Source organism: Glandiceps talaboti, chromosome 18, assembly GCF_964340395.1.
Source record: "Glandiceps talaboti chromosome 18, keGlaTala1.1, whole genome shotgun sequence".
Classification (NCBI taxonomy): domain Eukaryota; kingdom Metazoa; phylum Hemichordata; class Enteropneusta; family Spengelidae; genus Glandiceps; species Glandiceps talaboti.
Genome location: NC_135566.1, coordinates 17,181,351 through 17,200,000, shown reverse-complemented (window position 1 = coordinate 17,200,000; position 18,650 = coordinate 17,181,351). Strand labels below are relative to the sequence as shown.

The window sequence follows — 18,650 nt, the reverse complement described above, 5'->3', positions numbered from 1 at the left end:
AGTTTTCTAAATAAAATCTGTGTGTGATAGAACAGCATCTTTTTACTCTCTGTATAACCCTGTGTCAAAACCAAACAGAAAATTGTGGCAACAAATGTAGGTGTTCAACGTTGACATAAAAAAAATCCGGATATCACAAAGAAGCAAAGAAAAAAAAAGTTGCCAGCATAGGCGAAGGAGAGAAAAAATAATTCTCAGGCAAGCAGGTGGGAGAAAAATAACGACTCTCCACCAATCTTCCAAGCCCCCCCCCCCCCCCCCCCAGGATATTTGAATTGAAATTTATTCCACCAGAAGAGAAGAATATATACACAAACTCTGAAAGCAACGGATAGAACATTTCTGGTGAGGGCCATGGAAATAGTTCGTAGGAACTAATCAATGTCCATGGACCGTACATGTAGATAATAAATACAAATTTGGGCTGGTACGAGTTTCACAATAACAACAAAAATACAATTCTTAGTAAATAAAGAGAACTGTTGGTGGCAAAATTAAATGGTAACTTATAAACATAACGGAAAAAAATAGTAAAATAAGAACAGGAAACAAGCACAAGTTCTAATATACATAAATAAAATTACAGTGGCAAATTGAAAGCGACAACAGATAAGGTTATTCCCTCAGAAGATACTGCTTTAAGTTTTTCTTAAAATTATGTCTATTGTTTATCGTTCTTACAAACATAGGCACAGAGTTCCAGGTTTTAATAGATGCGTACTTGAAGTTGTGTTGACTAATTGAGAGATAACCTTAGGGATTGGAAAGTTACCACTGTTGTTAGCACTGGTTGGATAGCTATGGGACAACTGGTATGTGATGTAATGGTCAAGAGTGTGTGTAAAGCGATTATGGTTTAGATCGTAGATGAACATGCAAGTCTGAAGTTTACAAAGTTTATAGATGTCAAGAATATTAAGTTGGTTAAAGAGAGGAGTAGAGTGTGCATGGTAGTCAGAGAAGGTTATGAGACGAACTATTTTCTTTTGTAGACGGTAAAGTGGGTCAAGGGCTGTTGGATAAGTGTTTCCCCAGATTTCAACACAATAACTAAGGTGGGGAGAATTAGACTATTATAGAGGAGGATGAGGACAGATTTAGGAACATAGTGCCGAATGCGTGAAATTATGCCAACTTTCGGACTGATTGTGTTCCTCACTTTTTCAATATGTGACTTCCAAGTAAGGGAGGGATCGATTGCTACGCCTAGGTATGTGGCTGACAACACTCCCTCCACGGGTGTATTGCCAATACAAAGACGTCCTTCCAAATGGGTGGATTTTTGGGGCGTTTTTATGACCATATAGTTTGTTTTTTCGATGTTAATTGTAAGTTTGTTTGCATTGCACCAGAGGTTGACTTTGTCAAGAGGTTTACTGAGAAGAGAAAGGTTAATATGGGTGGATGTCATGTATTTGAAAAGATTAGTATCGTCAGCAAATAGTCTAATGTTGAAAGTATCAGTAGATTTGTTAATATCGTTAATATAAATCAAGAAAAGGATAGGTCCCAAGATAGATCCTTGCGGTACACCACATTTGATCTGTCTTGGGTTTGAAGTGAAGCCGTTGATATTAACAACCTGTTGACGATTTTCCAGATAGCTTTGGAACCAGCGGAGAGGTACACCTCTGATTCCATAGTAAGAAAGTTTTTTGAGTAGAATTTGGTGGTCAATAGTATCAAAAGCCTTTTTAAGGTCAATAAAGATGCCAAATGTAGTTAGACCGTTGTCCATTTTGTCTGTAATGTCTGAAACCAAATCAGCTAAAGCAAGTTTTGTACTATATTTTTTTCGAAATCCATATTGGGTATTTATAATAATATTAAATTTGTCGAGGAAAGTGGTTAGCTGGTCATGTACGATTTATTCGAAAACCTTACTGAGTATCGGTAGAATAGAAATGGGCCTATAGTTACTGGCTTCAAGCACTGAGTCTTTCTTATAGATTGGTGATATATCGAATGGTCTACCCCTTAGAGGGGTTATCGATATTTACAAACGTGTGAGTAAATTGTGAATGTGTTCACACCAGGCTGCCTACTACAATCTTCATGGGATAGGACCACAGACCACAAGTTGTCTGTGACACGACTGAACCACGAAACGCAACGGACACCATTCAGTTTCTAGTATTCACCACTGAGGGCGCGAAAGCGATGAGCATTGCAATCCAGTTCAATCAAGGCACATCGATATACCAAGCATTCTGCTCAAGCATTCACATTCATAAGTAAGGGGTGTTAGTAATGTGAATACAATTAATGGATATGAAGATGTACAATACAGACATAACTTTTATTATTTGAAACATAAGCACTATAAATTATACATTGGCAAAGTTATGACACTATAACAATTGGCTAGGCTTACCCACCCTTTATAAAGTATTCAAAATGGAATACAAAAAAGTTGTTTTTATCATATATCATTACCGTCAGCTATTTTTGAACAACCATCTGTGTTTCAAAGGTATTGAGAGTTTAGCCTTCTACTGGCTGGATCTGTGACACCACTACATGTGTTCTCTCACAAGCCAATAGTGTAGGGGAATCCCGAATTCAGCCAGTAGATGCGAAGAACTTGTCATGGCATCACTACAATTATTAACATATGCATACATATCTATAATATGATTGAATCATAATGAACGGTTCATAAGTCTACAATCTTACTCTATACTTGGATTAGACAACGTTAGACAAGTGATGTCACCGTTAATGACTGGATCAATAGTTCAATGTAGGATTAAAAAAAAACATTTTACTTGGGGAGGGGGGGGGGTCGAGCCATTCTAGTTCTCATCCTACAGAATCCATTTTACTTTTTGTACCTCTACATACAAGTATTTCAAAATATCAAATTGAATTAAAGGAAGAATTTCTGCTATAGTAAATGCATGACACTAAAATAAAGAAAAGTATTGCCAAAGAGTATGTTTTACTAACTACACATGTGTACATACTGGCCATATATTCATAGCACTACATTCTACAACATATTGGTTTGAAATTAATTATACGGTTTGAAGCAGTTTTCAATTTTGGCTAATTTAGGTAGAAGGGGTGGGGGGGGGGGTTTCTGAGACCTAAGTATACGATTTCCATTGTTTATCCTACATTGAACTATTGATCTCGCCCCTTATTTCATAGACATTTCATCCAAAAACAGCAGAATTGCTGTGATCATTTTCTCCACAAAATCAACGAAGAGTAAAAAGGTTACATAACTCAAAATATAATTTCTTCATTATTAACTAAATGTAGCTTCTCGAAAAAGTCCACCGAAGTACGGAACTTGTTAAAAATTCATGCCGTTTTTTAAAAATATTTTACTTACAAAATAAATACATAGGCCGTCAGAATGACCCTTAGTCGCTGATCACGACAGATAGGTGAGGCAGACGACTTTCGTCGGAGCACTGTAACTAGCACATAGCTGAATATAGTATACACACTTGTAAACACTGATATTACTATTGCTTACAAGGTGACCTCAAAAGTGCAAGGTTAAAAAGACTCCAAATAACTAAAAGTATTTTCCCGAAAAATACCTCTATTCCACTTATATTTATACAATTTATACCTATTATGTGAAATACGGCTTGCGTTTTCACAGATAAACATGGGATACATACTCCTATGTAAACTACATATTGTTCCCCCCAAAGCTTGAAAGCCCCAAATATCATCACTTTTAATGTTTCACCCCATACAATGTCATAATAATACATTCTTTTAATAATACATTCTTGTAAACGTTTTGTTTACCATAATAATTTCAACATTTGAATTCCCCCAATCATTAATCTGTTTGTTTTCACACAACAAAATCGAATAATATAAAGTAATTGGGTTCTATGAATATCAGAAATCTAATATTTGATCGCTCAGTACTTAGATGTTATTCACCAATATTTTTCTTCATTCAGCCAAGGGAAACACGAGTGAAAATATCTACTGAGGATCAGTTGCTTCAAATCCACGATATATCATATTCGCCAAGTTCCACTTGGGCATGCTGTTGATATATCTGACCAAGTTGCTGGTGTGTTAGACCAGCATAATCATCTCTCGTACGCTGTACGACACCCCTTGGTCGTGCAGTTGCTGAAGATGGTTCCGTTGTTGTCACTTCAGGGAAGCGAGTCCGAGTCTGATTTGAGTTCTGCGCTCGTTCCGGTAACCCAGGTTTTGCTCTTGAGGTACACAAATCCAAAACTACAGTGGCCACAATCAGTAGAAAGACAAAACCACCAACAAAACCAATTATCAGCACAGAATTAGAACTTAAGACTGCAGGATCAGAGTCATCAGTAGCTGAAATAAAGCAGTTTTGATTTTTATTACAATATAAGCAAATTATCCCAAGACTATCCTAAAATTACACTTTCGGTCAAAAAGGAGAGAGAGGATTAGAACGTGTGGCAAAGATAAATGTAAGGACTATACTTGAAATAGCCGTCATTGTATTAAGCACTTTCTGATATATTTTGGGTTTTTATTTATTTACATTTCTTTGATATTTTGACAAAAATGCAACATTTCAAAAACCTTACATAACAATTACTGTGTTGCAATTTCTTCAGTTAGATCTTAACCAAAACTTTAAGATTATGATGTAAACTTTTTCACATTTACCAATAAAATAAAAGCCAAAAGTCGACCAGAAGGTGTTATTAATGAAGGTGTGTGAACAACTCAAATATTCCAATTTTCGTGTAGTCATTTTAAATATTCGCCTCCGATATACAACTCTTTTCTTTGTTCAACCGATCCAACCCATTCCACTTAAAATCGAGACATAATATTGTCACCCTTACAACCTTTTCGGAAAAGAGGTCAGATAATGGAATAAGCCCAAAATACTATACGGTGTCATAAATGAGAAAATGAAACATAAGATGGTAAACCCCCAATTCTTTTTTTCACTATTAACAAAAGGACAAGCAACAAACTTTTATGTGTAAAAGTTTTATAGAACTTGAAATGTCAGTGAACTTGTCCCAGGCCGAATTCTACTTTAACACTAAAATTGAAGCAATTATACGTCAGTCGTTCATCTAAATATACCTCAGTGGTATGGATCAAAGGTTGCTCACTTCGGCGATCTCTATGACTTTACCCAGTAAAATAAACGTAATATCAACAGTCTGTTACTTCTACTTGTTGAATGAATACATCTTGCTAATATATTAGGCACAGTGTCAATAGACCATATCACTGACAACGTTAACGATATTGCCGTCCGTTTCATTATAAATTAATAGAAAACTTAAAAACGTGAATGTGCTGAATAGCATATGACATATGTAACTTACTCTTAAAGGGAACTATACATCGACCAGTATCTTCATCCCAGGAACAGCTTACAAACTTGATACAGTCGCTGCAATGTAAATGTGGAAAATGGTAGCAATGACGCTACAGCATTGAATGGAAATGAATTAATTCCATGTTATTATTATGTTTAAAAGATTGAATTGCAAAAAAATCATTGTTGCTCGAGATTTCTTTAATGTAATGTTTATTTCCTAGTGACTATATATGTTGGACAAAATGACATTTCAGTTCATTAGCTGTAGTTGCTAGGGATTCGGAGAGTGGTGTTTTGGTGTTTAGAATATCTCTTTTCAGTATACCTATTACCATGAATTTTGCTACGAGCAAAGTCATGGTTGCTAAGACTAAATTGATTGGGGGGAAATTGAAAAGCGTTTAGTTCTCATTACCTGCTAGTAAGGAAGTTTGTACAGTCAATCTTACAGCATTGGTCTAACCCTTCGTATGCATCAAGTTCTTCTATAACTGGTGACAGCGATGGACTCGCTGGGGTACATGCAGGATCGTCATCGCTATACAATTCAAGAATAAACCATGTTTTTAAACAGAAGGTGGGAGGGGGTTCATTCAAGTAATGTTTTCAAAATTTCCAAACTCTCAATGCACATTTAAAATTCCAAGCAATTGTATTCCATTACAGAATTGCAGAAGTTTGAATGGGAAGTTTCAAACTACTGTAAAATGGATCATACCACAGGTAAGCCAATGAAAAGTGTTTGAACGAAAATATTCAGATTTATATCCTGGTCGTTCTACGTCATAGCAACGTGCGTCTACGTCATTGATTCTGCGGTACTCGAAATACTTTGACTCAAATGTTCCTTTAAGTTTCTATTGTTGTCATAAATGCTGTTTCTCGTCACTGTATGCGCTAGTTAAAGGAACTTTCTGCAGTCAATCTTGTCAGAACGTCTCTGTATAAATTGAATAAAATGAATTATAATTAAAAGTAAAATGGCAAAGTACCTGGAGAAAATATATTTATCATTACAATAATCGTATTTTGTTGTTGATAGACACGGACATTCACAATCCTCGTCCCCAGTTTTCTTACACAGTTCCTATGATGTGGGAAATGATAATATAATGTTTAATAATACTGGTAGAATTTAGACCATAACGGTCGTCTGATTCACACACGCACGTGCACACATACATGCCTCTTGGGGTCCCACGATACCAAAACCTAGCCAGTAACTAGGGACTCTACTTTGTTTCTGGGCAAACATTAACATCATTACGTAGAACTGTTTCCTTAGTGAACACAGTCAGTATGCAAATAAGCCAAATCCAACGTGACGGCATAAACCATGCCCCTACTCATCGATAACATTGCTGCCTTACAACAGTCCAATATACACCCCCCCCCCCCCACACACACACACACACACAAACACACACACACACATACACACACACACACATACACACACCAAATGCAGTGCTACTTGCAAAGTTGGATAGGAAGTTGTGGAGGTCGACTTTTTGACGGTAGCGCTGCTTAGGAGCTTGGGTCTGAACTTGGGTAAGATAGTGATTGCGATGTGACGCATCGTGTTTTACAAGATATGCCAAATACAATTTATTGAAACATGCGTATCTGATGACCTCTGAACTTTAAGCATATGTGGTATTTGTGTGGCATTTAATACAAGTCATCACTAATGTTGTGGGAGACACGGAATTAATTGTGAACACAAACAATACTTGCATTGCACAATGCCAATGGGAGCCTGCTGACTTGAAGCTAATCATCGTTTATAGCGCTTCAAAAGTTGCTACATTTTATCGTCTGGGCTTGAAAATAATCTTACTAACATTGCAACATTTTATGGTCTGTCTTGACAAAAATCTTACGAACATTGCTACATTATACTGTCTGACTCAACAAAAATCTTACATTGCTACATTTTATCATCTGACTCTTGAAAAATAAATACGGTTTCTTTTTTAGTTCACATATAATATTTGTACTTCAATTTTGCCATGCGAAAAGATTTCGTAATATTAAAAAGCTATTTGTCTCATGCAACTTTTAATACTCAAATAAGGTAAAATTAATGATTCATGCAAGCAATGGAATTTTACACATCATTCTATTTAAAACAGAATGTAAATGTTATTATCACATAAATACGTGCATATCTTATACTGTGTGACGTCAAACAGGGGGTGATTTCAGAGCATATCACCCCTGTTCTACCGGAACTTTTTTCGCTCACGCTACGATCAAGTTATCGTAATAATAATGTATTTTCGAAACGTAAATACACCCACTACATACATCCTTGGGTGGGATCAGTTTTATGCGTAGAGGTTCCTTTATTTGCATTTAATAGATTTGATATATTTTATCGAAAAATCGTGTACATTATGGCAATATTTATGAAGCAACGGTAAGCTTACTTCCGATTTAACGTTGAACCCTGCGCTCCAAATTTACACATTCCGAGCAAATAAAATAAAAATGACGGAACAAAAGTTGATTACCTACGTTTCGAAACTCCATTTGATATGACACGTACGTCTTAAGGCTACAATAGATAACTTTGATCGAGAACCACGGCACAGTTTGTACGTGTACCTAGCTTGACCTCGCAACAGGTCACGCGCGTAATTTACATCGCCGTCGAACGCAATGTTTTGCTATGCGATGAATAATACGTCCCTTGCAGTTTTCATAAAATTCGATCCAAAATGTTTGAAAAAATATTTTTAAAAACATCATTATGTGATAAATATATAATCCCACGAAATCAATGTTAGTTTGACGTCATGCCTCGTATTTTTCGCGGACTACAAATTTGTATTAGTCCGCGAAAATTACTTGGCATGACGTCAAACTAACATTGATTTCGTGGGATTATATATAAATTATCAGCATTTACACGAAAATATTACCATTGTCATACATATTACTCAATGGAAAAACAGATGAAAAGGTTACAGGTAAAATACTCACATAATAACAAGGACATGTGAAACTACTATAGCACGGATACAATCTTTCCACTATCCCAAGGTAAGCATTAGATCCCTGGATATACGTTAGTTGGTAACGAATACATGGGTCCGGATCGTTTAGTTTGTTCACAGATTGTTGTGTACGCGACGTCTCCACCTGAAATATAAAGAAAAAGTTCAATTCGATGCAATTCGCAATTTTCATGGCATCTGTATGATTTCCATCAGGCAGGTCGTGGAAACAGCTATCAGATCGGGAAAAAAGACATTTTAATATCTTTGTTTGACATGGAAGCCAATAAAATGTGGTGATGTAAATTCCAAGATAGCACCTGACATACTACCCTGGTGTTACATATGAGTCGTGAAAGTTGACTTTCCATCATGAACATTCACCATTTACCATAAAAAATTTGCATATACTTCATTATCCACCAATGTTGTTTTTAGGACAAACAGTGTGGTTTGCCTGTTGCTATACGCAAAGTCATGGTTACTATGCATAGTTCACTAGATTACGATTGCTAATGTGTGTAAATCGGTTACTTTGGTTTTGATTTCATATCTCCTAGTGGTCGTTATTCAATGTAAAGTTATGGAGAACAGTAAAAAGTATGCGTTTTCAGTCGATAAGTAAAAAACAGTTATGTTGGTTTTCCCGCAGTACAGGCTAAATGTGTGACAACTATTGCTACAATTCCCCACATAAAATGTTTTGCAGAAGTTAAAGCTTCAAACAGCATTACTGAGGCCCAAGTATTATACAACAAAAGACCAATAGTATTGTTTTGGTTGGATTTGGGGAAAATGGATTTGTTGCTAGGCACATTTATATTCATTTATTATGGCCATTTTTAGAATTTATATATATTTGACTATCTGCTACTGTTGCTATTCTAACGGCAAACTGTGTGATCCGGCTGTTAATATAGGCATGGTCACGTTGTAGGCCAAAATGACAGCGGGTAATCTAGTGAGTATTTTAAACATATGCATATTTGTATATGTTTAGAATACTCACTAGATTACCCGCTGTCACTTGGCCTGCAACATTGTAGTAATGGTTACTACACACATTTGTCTTCATTTTTGGAAATTAATTTTCACCTTATCCATCACTGTTATCTTGGCAAAATACCATAATTGGGTCTACATATGTGAACACAGACATGTCTGCTAGGTCAGGTTTGTGAAGCATCCAATTCAAGATTACCACAAAACTACTCAGCGGTTTCACCCTATGCTAATTTGAGATGATATTGTCTTTTAAGATGTGAGTCTATGGACTTAGTTAGTTGCTAATAGGTTAAACAGAGAACCAAGTTCACCACACAGTGGACAAAAAAGGTTTCACAAGTTTTCATAAAATGTTAATTAAAAAAAGTAGAATTGAATAAGAATAAAGTAAACGATAGAATATATGAATAATAGGACAACGTGCAGATAGACAGACAGACAGACAGACAGACAGACAGACAGACAGACAGACAGACAGACAGACAGACAGACAGACAGACAGACAGAGAGACAGACAGACAGACAGACAGACAGACAGACAGACAGACAGACAGACAGACAGACAGACAGACAGACAGACAGTGCAATCAATTAAACAAAACTGGCTCACTTTTCTTGTACGCCATCAACTATTTCATTTGGAAAGATAGCCTACATGATGTTGCAAAAGGACAAACTTACCGTATAATAGTGATAGTCTCTGATAAGCTGAAAATCCTTGCATGCTGACTTAGACAGGATCCCTTCTTTAATAAGGTCTTGTGCGATGTATGGTTCCCTTTCAGTAATATGCAAAGCACTCACGTCTGGCTTGTTATCCTCAAAGAAGTCTTTATGTACAACTAAATATCCACTATTATCCATTACAAAACATCTTTGGTAGAAATTAATACAAAATAAGTGGATCAGTTTTTGGGAAGAAAAGATTTTCTTTAGTGAACGAGTAGAATTTACTGCAGGAGGACCCTTTCGTCGAATATGTTTAGACAGTCCCCTTCGCACGCTCGAAAACTTCTATGATGGCCCCCTCGAACATTTTCGTCCAAGTAATCCAAAAATTTTAATATAATAATACATTTATGTAACAATGGATTTCACAAGGAAAAATCTCATACTTGGAGATACTTAGTCAACAGGGCTTTTTCCATAAATCGTCATGCTGTTTTGAAAATTATGGCGGGGGGGGGGTCATTGTGTTCTGGATTGTGATGGAAGATCAAAATCCTTTTCCCTATTCTACAATGGCATATAGCCTTGTCTGAATTGCCTGGTACATGTATGATTTATTATTGTCCCTGTTTCTTACATAAATTCTTTAATATTACTTCACGTAAGAGTTCAAACATACCTCTACATATACATATACATGTATTATCTAGCTACCACACTACTTACAGAACATGTCATGTAAATGCTTGGCTAGCTGTTTCACAATTAATGCTTCACTTATATTGCATTTTTGGGCAAAGTGAACTTGAAGGTTTTGTAACGGTAATCCTCTGAGATAGTTTATAAAAGAAGTTTATCTATATCGTTTTTTACTCCTCAGTATGAAGAGTAGATACACTTTCCATTTTGGACAGTACATATTATCGACACTAAAAATCACCACATCTCATCAGATTCCAATTTATGTTAAGTATTATACACTAGGTATGACCACCTAAAGTTCTCTAACATACCAGTGACTTTTAATACTATACATGCAATATTAATGCCACCAATGTTACGGGCCCTTTTTATGTGACATAGGAAATGTATTTAGAACTAAGCTTTTAAATATTACCTCAAAGGCTATGAATAACCTAAAACTTGCCATAATAGACACAAAAATCCTCTGGATCTGCTAGGGGAGACCCCTAGGAATCCCTCACCCCCAGAAGTCACTCATGCATTCAACCAACAATCAGACGCACCGACCTTTTTAACGTCATAATGGTATTAAACCTTTCTTACGAATTTTCACCCTATGCTAATTTGAGATGATATTGTCTTTTAAACTCCAGATCTCCCATACCAATGATACTACTATTAGATGTGCTGACCTTTACTATAATGATTAAGAACATATTTCAACTCTATGTAAGTATGTAAGTTATAAATAGTTTCTGATACTTGATGGTACTGTCTTGTAAAGCTTGTAAATTATTGCCTGAAAGTGTCTGAATAGTCTCAAAATTGCCTATTAAGAGTAAAAAAGCTCCAGGACTTCTTGGTGGAGACCCATAACCCCCCCCCCCCCCTTGAGAGGTGTACATATTCCCATCTCAAGATTTCCCCCTATCTTTCAGGGTCTAGATGCCTATTTTTAATGTATTTACCCTGTGTTGTCAATAATTATGTGATAGTGCTATCCAGGATCAAGTATTTGTGAAACAATCAAACAATCCACATTGAGGTACGATCAAAAAATACCTGTTATGTGAATATGGTATATAGGGGGGTCATCATGTTTAGAATTATGGGGGGTCAGTCTGTTTTTGATTTTACAGATAGGTCACTAATTTCTCTTTTAAAAATATACAGCAATTGGGTAGAAAAGTGCGAGTCATTTTAAAAACCTTAGCAGCAATTACATATTAGAAGGTTGATATTGATGAAACTATTACTTTTTAATATTCAATCTTTTGATGTGAGTTATAGAGAGAGAGAGAGAGAGAGAGAGAGAGAGAGAGAGAGAGAGAGAGAGAGAGAGAGAGAGAGAGAGAGAGAGAGAGAGAGATAGACACAAAAACGACTTCTCAAGACTATTACATGTCACATAATTAATATAAGAATAAATTGTACAGTATTGTGGCAAAGACATTTTTATGCTAATGTATAAGTAAGAGTATGTCGTTGATTTTACGTCAGTATATGTGTAACACATGACCTTGGATAAAGCACTTCACAACTTGCAGTTGGTGAAAGCAGAAAGATAGAAATGTATATTACCCGTATCTATTCTCTTTACAAATTGGGTAATTCCTCGTTACCAGGTGATAAAAATACGCCAAAGTAAAGTCAATGCCCATAACTGCAATGACGTCATCGGAAGTAGAGTCAAATATGTTGACGCTGTAGAGAGTTGGATAAAGAAAAGTCTATTAGTCTTTTCAAATGCTATTAAACTATACTATACACCTATTGCCTGGCTATGAGGACACAGGTAGACATCTATTACCTCGAAGGCTGTTATGCAGCAAATATTTCCAGAGGCTGCCAGGAAATAAGTTTTTACGACATCACAATCCCAGGCACGTACTCTTTCCAATGTGAAAGAAAATCATGAGTAGAACTGGTCCCGAGCTGTATGTATGTATGTATGTATGTATGTATGTGTGTATGTATGTATGTATGTATGTATGTATGTATGTATGTATGTATGTATGTAAATCAGTTTGTGTTTACTTGCACATACATACATACATACATACATACATACATACATACATACATACATACATACATACATACATACATACATACATACATAGGTATGTTGGCATTGACAGTTAAATGTATACAAACAAATATATGCATACCTTTCAACGATGGCTTTACTGAGTGTTATTATATATCCTGCACCATTAGCATCTTCATATGGGGCAGACAGGGTTAGGACTCCTTTGTTACTCTTTGACCTTTCAAACCTACAGAGTTATTAGTAAGATCATTTAAAAAATAAAACAAAGATAACTGTGAATTGTTTATGCAACTTATTCATGAACCCCTGTTTTAATATACTAGTAACGTAACATTGAACGTTTGTTGAAAGTATATACTGGAATTGTTATAGCTTCAAAGCGATAGGACTTACTGCTGTGTACTTTTCAATAAATTAATATTTTGAATAATAACACGCAAAGGTAACAACCAATATGGATGTGAAATGACGGTTTACCTAGCCTGGCATCAGTCCCAATGGGACATTTTTTTAAATTACATAAGCTTTAAATGTTTTGCTTTATATTTAAGGAGAATGTTGACCTAAACTTTTTATATATTTTTCCAATGAAGTCAGTACACAAACATGTTTACTGGACAGAAATGTGGCCGGCTACCAACTCAAGGTCTAACCACAAATAAATAGAGAATGATAGACAGGTCCAAAGGTTATTCTTGCCGATCAGCCGACAGGACAAATTTCCACAGCACAACAAGAACAAATGCTATGTGACATCTATACACAGCTATTGGGTTATATGTAGTTCCAGCTTTGTCATGAATAAATATAAGGTCATGAGTGTGATGACGCAATATCGTCCATAATTAAAAGCATTGATAAACCGCCCAGCTGACTCGGGTCTCTGGGCTTACACATCCACCTCAATGTTTTCAATCAATTACTTAGATAACATATCCACACAAAAGTACAAAGGTGTATTTTTATTTTTTTTTAAATCGTTTTAATCAAGTAGTGAATGAAAAACCCTGGAGACTTGAGCAAGTCCTTGATGAAATTGAAATCTGTTCTACTGCTTACCATGGTCTTACTGTGGCATCAAACAGATCATTCATTCGAACACCGGGATAACAACGAAAAACTCCGTTCGTTGTTCCTATGTAACGATATAATGTATAGTCTTCACATCTGGACTGATTTCTACTCCAAATTTCATTGACCTTTGCCGTTACTGTAACCATATCTTTGATATCAGCCTAAGAAAACCACCAATCACAAAGGATCTTTCAATGCAAATTTTCCATTCAATATTTTGTACAAAACATCATGTTTTCACATACAGATTATCCAATAATGAGGCAATGCTTGAATTAAATACTTATTACTTTCCTACTTACCAACCAACTTAAAAGTCTCACTCATTCACTCACTCACTCACTCACTCACTCACTCACTCACTCACTCACCCACGCACGCACGCACGCACACACACACACACACACGCTCGATCATTAACTCGCGCGCTTGACTGACTGACTAAGTAACTAAGTAACTAATCATCCAACAAACAACAACCAAGCACACACACACACACACACACACACACACACACACACACACACACACACACACATGTACATGTACATGTACATGTACATGCACAAAATAAAAACATGCCTTAAAGAAGTTGTTCCGGACAGTCCACGTGGCATCATTCATGTAATCTGTGTATTGTTGTATGACACTTTCATCCTCCTCAAGTTCCAAATACTCAACAGGTTCTAAGAACGCATTTGGAGAAAACTTGACAACTGATTGGGCTGTAAAGGAACGGAGCACAAATAGAGTAAACAACAATTATATTAAAGTGATTTGGGAAGGAGGGATGCAAATTTACTTTAAAAAATTAAACTTGTTACCTTTCGTGACGTGCCTGTTTGCATGTCTGCATGATGATGGTGGTGCTACAATATCGACCCTGTGATAAAGGAAATCTTCACCTGAAATAAAGTCATGTCATTAGAGTACAGCATTTTAGCATGACTTTATTGACTATGCTTACGTCGATCTTAACTCTATTGTAGTAATCAAACTATAGACACAGAGGCAAACTGACACGGCCAGAAAAGCAGACACGAACTGAAGAGGGTAGCCAGAGAGAGAGAGAGAGAGAGAGAGAGAGAGAGAGAGAGAGAGAGAGAGAGAGAGAGAGAGAGAGAGAGAGAGAGAGAGAGAGAGAGAGAGAGAGAGAGACAGAGACAGAGACAGAGACAGAGACAGAGACAGAGAGAGAGAGAGAGAGAGAGAGATATATATATTTTGTAGTGACAGCTAATGATATTTGACTGGAACTAAGTACAGAACACCTTATTATCGCATACCCTCTACCCCGCTCATTTAAAGACAATTATAGCTAATTTACCATAAAAAGAACTTACTGCATGGCTTGAAAGCATTTATTAATACGTAAGTATCTACATGCTATCTAGTAATTGTTTCAGATAGGAATACTTGTCGGTCAGTTAAAGCTGGTGTCGCACAATATCCAAGAAAAGAAGTATACCTCGTCAACATTACTATTTAAGGTATCTTTATAGTTTCGCTATGAAAACCATAATTACAAAGCTCAATTACATTTACATACATATACAGCCCACTTGGCATTTAACAAAATATTACAGCCCAATATTATGTGTGTTTGAGCCTGGTGGTAGGGATGCTTTCGGCCCTCCTAACATAGGACAGTTTTCGAGCTCCTTGTGCAAAGACCCACATTGGGGCAATAGTATAATAATACTACCCTGCCTTACCTGATGGTCTTTGTTGTCTGAGTATATTTTGGTGATCATTAACTGGTTCCACAAGACACACAACATAAGGTGAACCTGAAATCTGTGGTATGTACATAAGTCGGGTTGTTAATTAAACAAAAGCTGTGTCCATTGTTTTTAAGCTATTTGATATATTTTAGGATATCAGTTTTCTAATGATACCTTTAAACATGTCGACACTGTGTTCAAAACACTTTACAATTGGTACATCTGGCACAGATAGTAGCATAACTGTATACTTCAACTATCACGGGAAAATACAATCGATGCTGAAATTATCAGAAATCAATACAATTCACATTCATATAATTAAATCAATCACATTGTTACAGCTATCCTTCAAGGTATCCGTGGACTTATGTGCCACAATAGTGGTTCAATCTTATTCGAGAACTCAGAAACAAACAGCAGCGGAGAGGCTGGAACTTGCACCTTGCAGATTCCAAACCGTCTCAAAAGACAAATAAATAAATAAATAAACAGATATTCATGGTGGTATATACTAGATATGTTTTTCCTCATACAAACACATGGGTATAAAAACATATCCAGTATCTACCCCCATGAATATCTGTTTGTTTATTTATTTATTTCGTTTATTTATTTGTCGTTTGTTTGTTTGTTTGTTTGTGTGTTTGTAACAAGGTTCCTGGGCGCCATGTGGTTAAACGTGTATATGAGTATAGTTTACTTACATGTCGCCAATAGTAGGTAGACTCAATTGACGTTGTATAAACTCCTTCATTTGCTGAATTTCCTCTGGGAAGAGATCTGCTTGACACGAACGTTGCTTCGCCGCTTTCTTGGTCACTGGTTGCACGGAAAAAATAGTATGCAAATAATTTATCTTATTTAATAAACTCGAGAATGTAAAAATGACGATGATCAAAATTAAAATGGAAATTTGCATATGAAATGTCTAGAAAATACACTAAATACTATATAATCATAGTAAGGAATTTCTACATGTTTATATCTTAGTTCACCTTCGCTGAAAATAAAATGTAGGGAAAATTGGTTTTGACAAATTACTGCAGCAAATATGAAATAATTTTGCAGTTTGCTTGTCATACCTCGATGGTATTTAGATCCGTGATATATTTCACAAGTACGATTTGATAGAGAGTGATAATATGGTCTTCTAAATTAAGATCTTGAAGTTTTATTTAGAATATACAACAGTTATATCTAGCACACACAACCTCACATAACATATTATACACATCGGAACCTAACAAGAAATAAACTGTTATTACTTCTTGTAACATTGTACAATCAAAATATTGCATGGCATATTTGCAAGGCTTTCTTACTTTGTTGAGTTGTTGAACACGATATCATAGAATTCTTCTTCTCTTTCCAGTGATGTAATATGAACATAGACAGGTTCATCTGCAATGGTGGCAGGTGCTGGTAGTAAAGGATGCATAATTGCTCGTCCTAGGAGAAAGAGCAGTAATTTTCATTGACGCCATATTATTAGCATTTTTCGGATGACCCGAGAAATGTTCTTGTCACTGACATGAACACAAATGGTAATCGTACATAGACTCTGTACTTTTTGGGAGAAAAGTTTGTGTGACACATTAGAGATAACATAGTATTTTAAAATTCCTTTTGAAGTATAGTTATCATATCAAAGTAAACGGTCTTTCTTAAAAGGATGGTGTTTAAACACTAAATTTCTAATATTTCTTTAGTCTACCAATCGACAAATTCAACAATTACTTCATTGTATCTCTTCGCATGCATTGAATAAAACACGGTGTAACTAACCTTCGGCGTGTGTGTTTACTTCGTAGATAAATGAGTACGACTTTTGACCCTGTCTGAAGTATGTGACCTCACCAAGAAGATCGTCTAAGGTAAAGTCTGTTCCGACAGCTCCTTTTAAAACGCCGTTATACTTTACTGGAATCGCTGCTGTTGTCATTAAGCCTGTATATTTTAAATATATAAAGTGAAATCTCAGATGAGTAATTTGTGACATGCAATATGGTGGGAAAATAGCTTTAAAATGGTACAACTGGCTGTCTGTCTCTCTGTCTCTCTGTCTCTCTCTCTGTCTGTCTGTATCTATGTCCCTTTGTCTCTATCTCTCTGTCAGTCTAATTATTCGTCTCACTGTCTCTCTTTCTGTGTGTCTCTATCTGTCTGTCTGTCTGTCTGTCTGTTTCTCTGTCTGTCTCTCTCTCTCTTTTTCTCTCACTTTGGTTGTTTCTATTTCGTACATATTACGAGATTTTATCTGAATGCATCTGGTAATGTATATGTATGTAGCATTGTGATGAGGAACATCAAAGGCTAAAGTGTGGACATGTTGACTATTCCATTTCACATGATAAACGGACAGAGACAGACAGAGAGACAGACAGACAGACAGACAGACAGACAGACAGACAGACAGACAGACAGACAGACAGACAGACAGACAGACAGACAGACAGACAGACAGACAGACAGACTAGCAAACTCTTACAGTAAGTAAAAGGTATATTTGTTCACATTTACCTAATCCGAACGCATCCTGATATGGTACTGAGAAAATTGGCTCATCTCCAAGTTTCTCTGTGTTGGCAAAGAAATCATAGTATCTAGCCATGGTATTACGTAATCTGGTGGAGTCAGACACATGTGTATATTGTCCTTCCTAAACAGAAGAAATTATCAAGTAAAAAACATATCATAACCAGATGTAAACTGAATGTCTTCCATAAGGGCTAAGTTTTGAGATTGTCGTTCCTACAGACAGTCGGAATACAACAGAACATAAGTAATAAGTTATTTTTTGTCATTGATTGCTATTTGCTCATTGCTGTTAGTGATCTCCTGGCCAAACACAACATGTACTGTGAGATTTGTTGAAAAATAAGCACATCGTCGTACCACTTTAGACAACATTTCCTGACGAAAAACTATTTTTTCCTTTTTAGTGGCCTACAAAAATATGCCAATAATTTATTAAACCTAAAAGCTACATCAATAATTTTTTCAGGACAAGTGCACTTTGGTATTGCAAATGCATGTATCAAATTATATTGAATTTGAAGTGTGCATTCTTTAGATATAGCCTAATTACCGAAAACCATTAATTATGTAAATTTATCGTT

At 36.0% G+C, this 18,650-nt stretch overlaps 2 protein-coding genes across 3 annotated transcripts in view; both read right to left on the bottom strand.

Annotated features, from left to right (window-relative positions):
• Positions 1-4,468, bottom strand: part of LOC144449194 (VWFA and cache domain-containing protein 1-like) — a 32,336-nt gene extending 27,868 nt beyond the window's left edge. Inside the window, exons 1-2 of the mRNA XM_078139698.1 lie at positions 4,453-4,468; positions 4,039-4,320 (exon numbers count right to left, since the gene is read on the bottom strand). Of these exons, the coding sequence (XP_077995824.1) occupies positions 4,039-4,320; positions 4,453-4,468 (298 nt within the window). The remainder of the gene's footprint in view (positions 1-4,038; positions 4,321-4,452) is intronic.
• LOC144449600 (VWFA and cache domain-containing protein 1-like) overlaps positions 1-18,650 on the bottom strand; it is a 61,572-nt gene that overhangs the window by 30,990 nt on the left and 11,932 nt on the right. Inside the window, exons 11-25 of one of the 2 annotated variants that reach the window (XM_078140166.1) lie at positions 18,052-18,190; positions 17,317-17,478; positions 16,854-16,980; positions 16,236-16,350; positions 15,520-15,601; positions 14,629-14,709; positions 14,387-14,529; positions 13,790-13,965; positions 12,849-12,956; positions 12,259-12,381; positions 10,006-10,198; positions 8,306-8,464; positions 6,310-6,404; positions 5,733-5,855; positions 5,322-5,389 (exon numbers count right to left, since the gene is read on the bottom strand). In XM_078140166.1, the coding sequence (XP_077996292.1) occupies positions 5,322-5,389; positions 5,733-5,855; positions 6,310-6,404; positions 8,306-8,464; positions 10,006-10,198; positions 12,259-12,381; positions 12,849-12,956; positions 13,790-13,965; positions 14,387-14,529; positions 14,629-14,709; positions 15,520-15,601; positions 16,236-16,350; positions 16,854-16,980; positions 17,317-17,478; positions 18,052-18,190 (1,894 nt within the window). The remainder of the gene's footprint in view (positions 1-5,321; positions 5,390-5,732; positions 5,856-6,309; positions 6,405-8,305; positions 8,465-10,005; positions 10,199-12,258; positions 12,382-12,848; positions 12,957-13,789; positions 13,966-14,386; positions 14,530-14,628; positions 14,710-15,519; positions 15,602-16,235; positions 16,351-16,853; positions 16,981-17,316; positions 17,479-18,051; positions 18,191-18,650) is intronic. The other variant, XM_078140167.1, reaches the window with a different exon arrangement.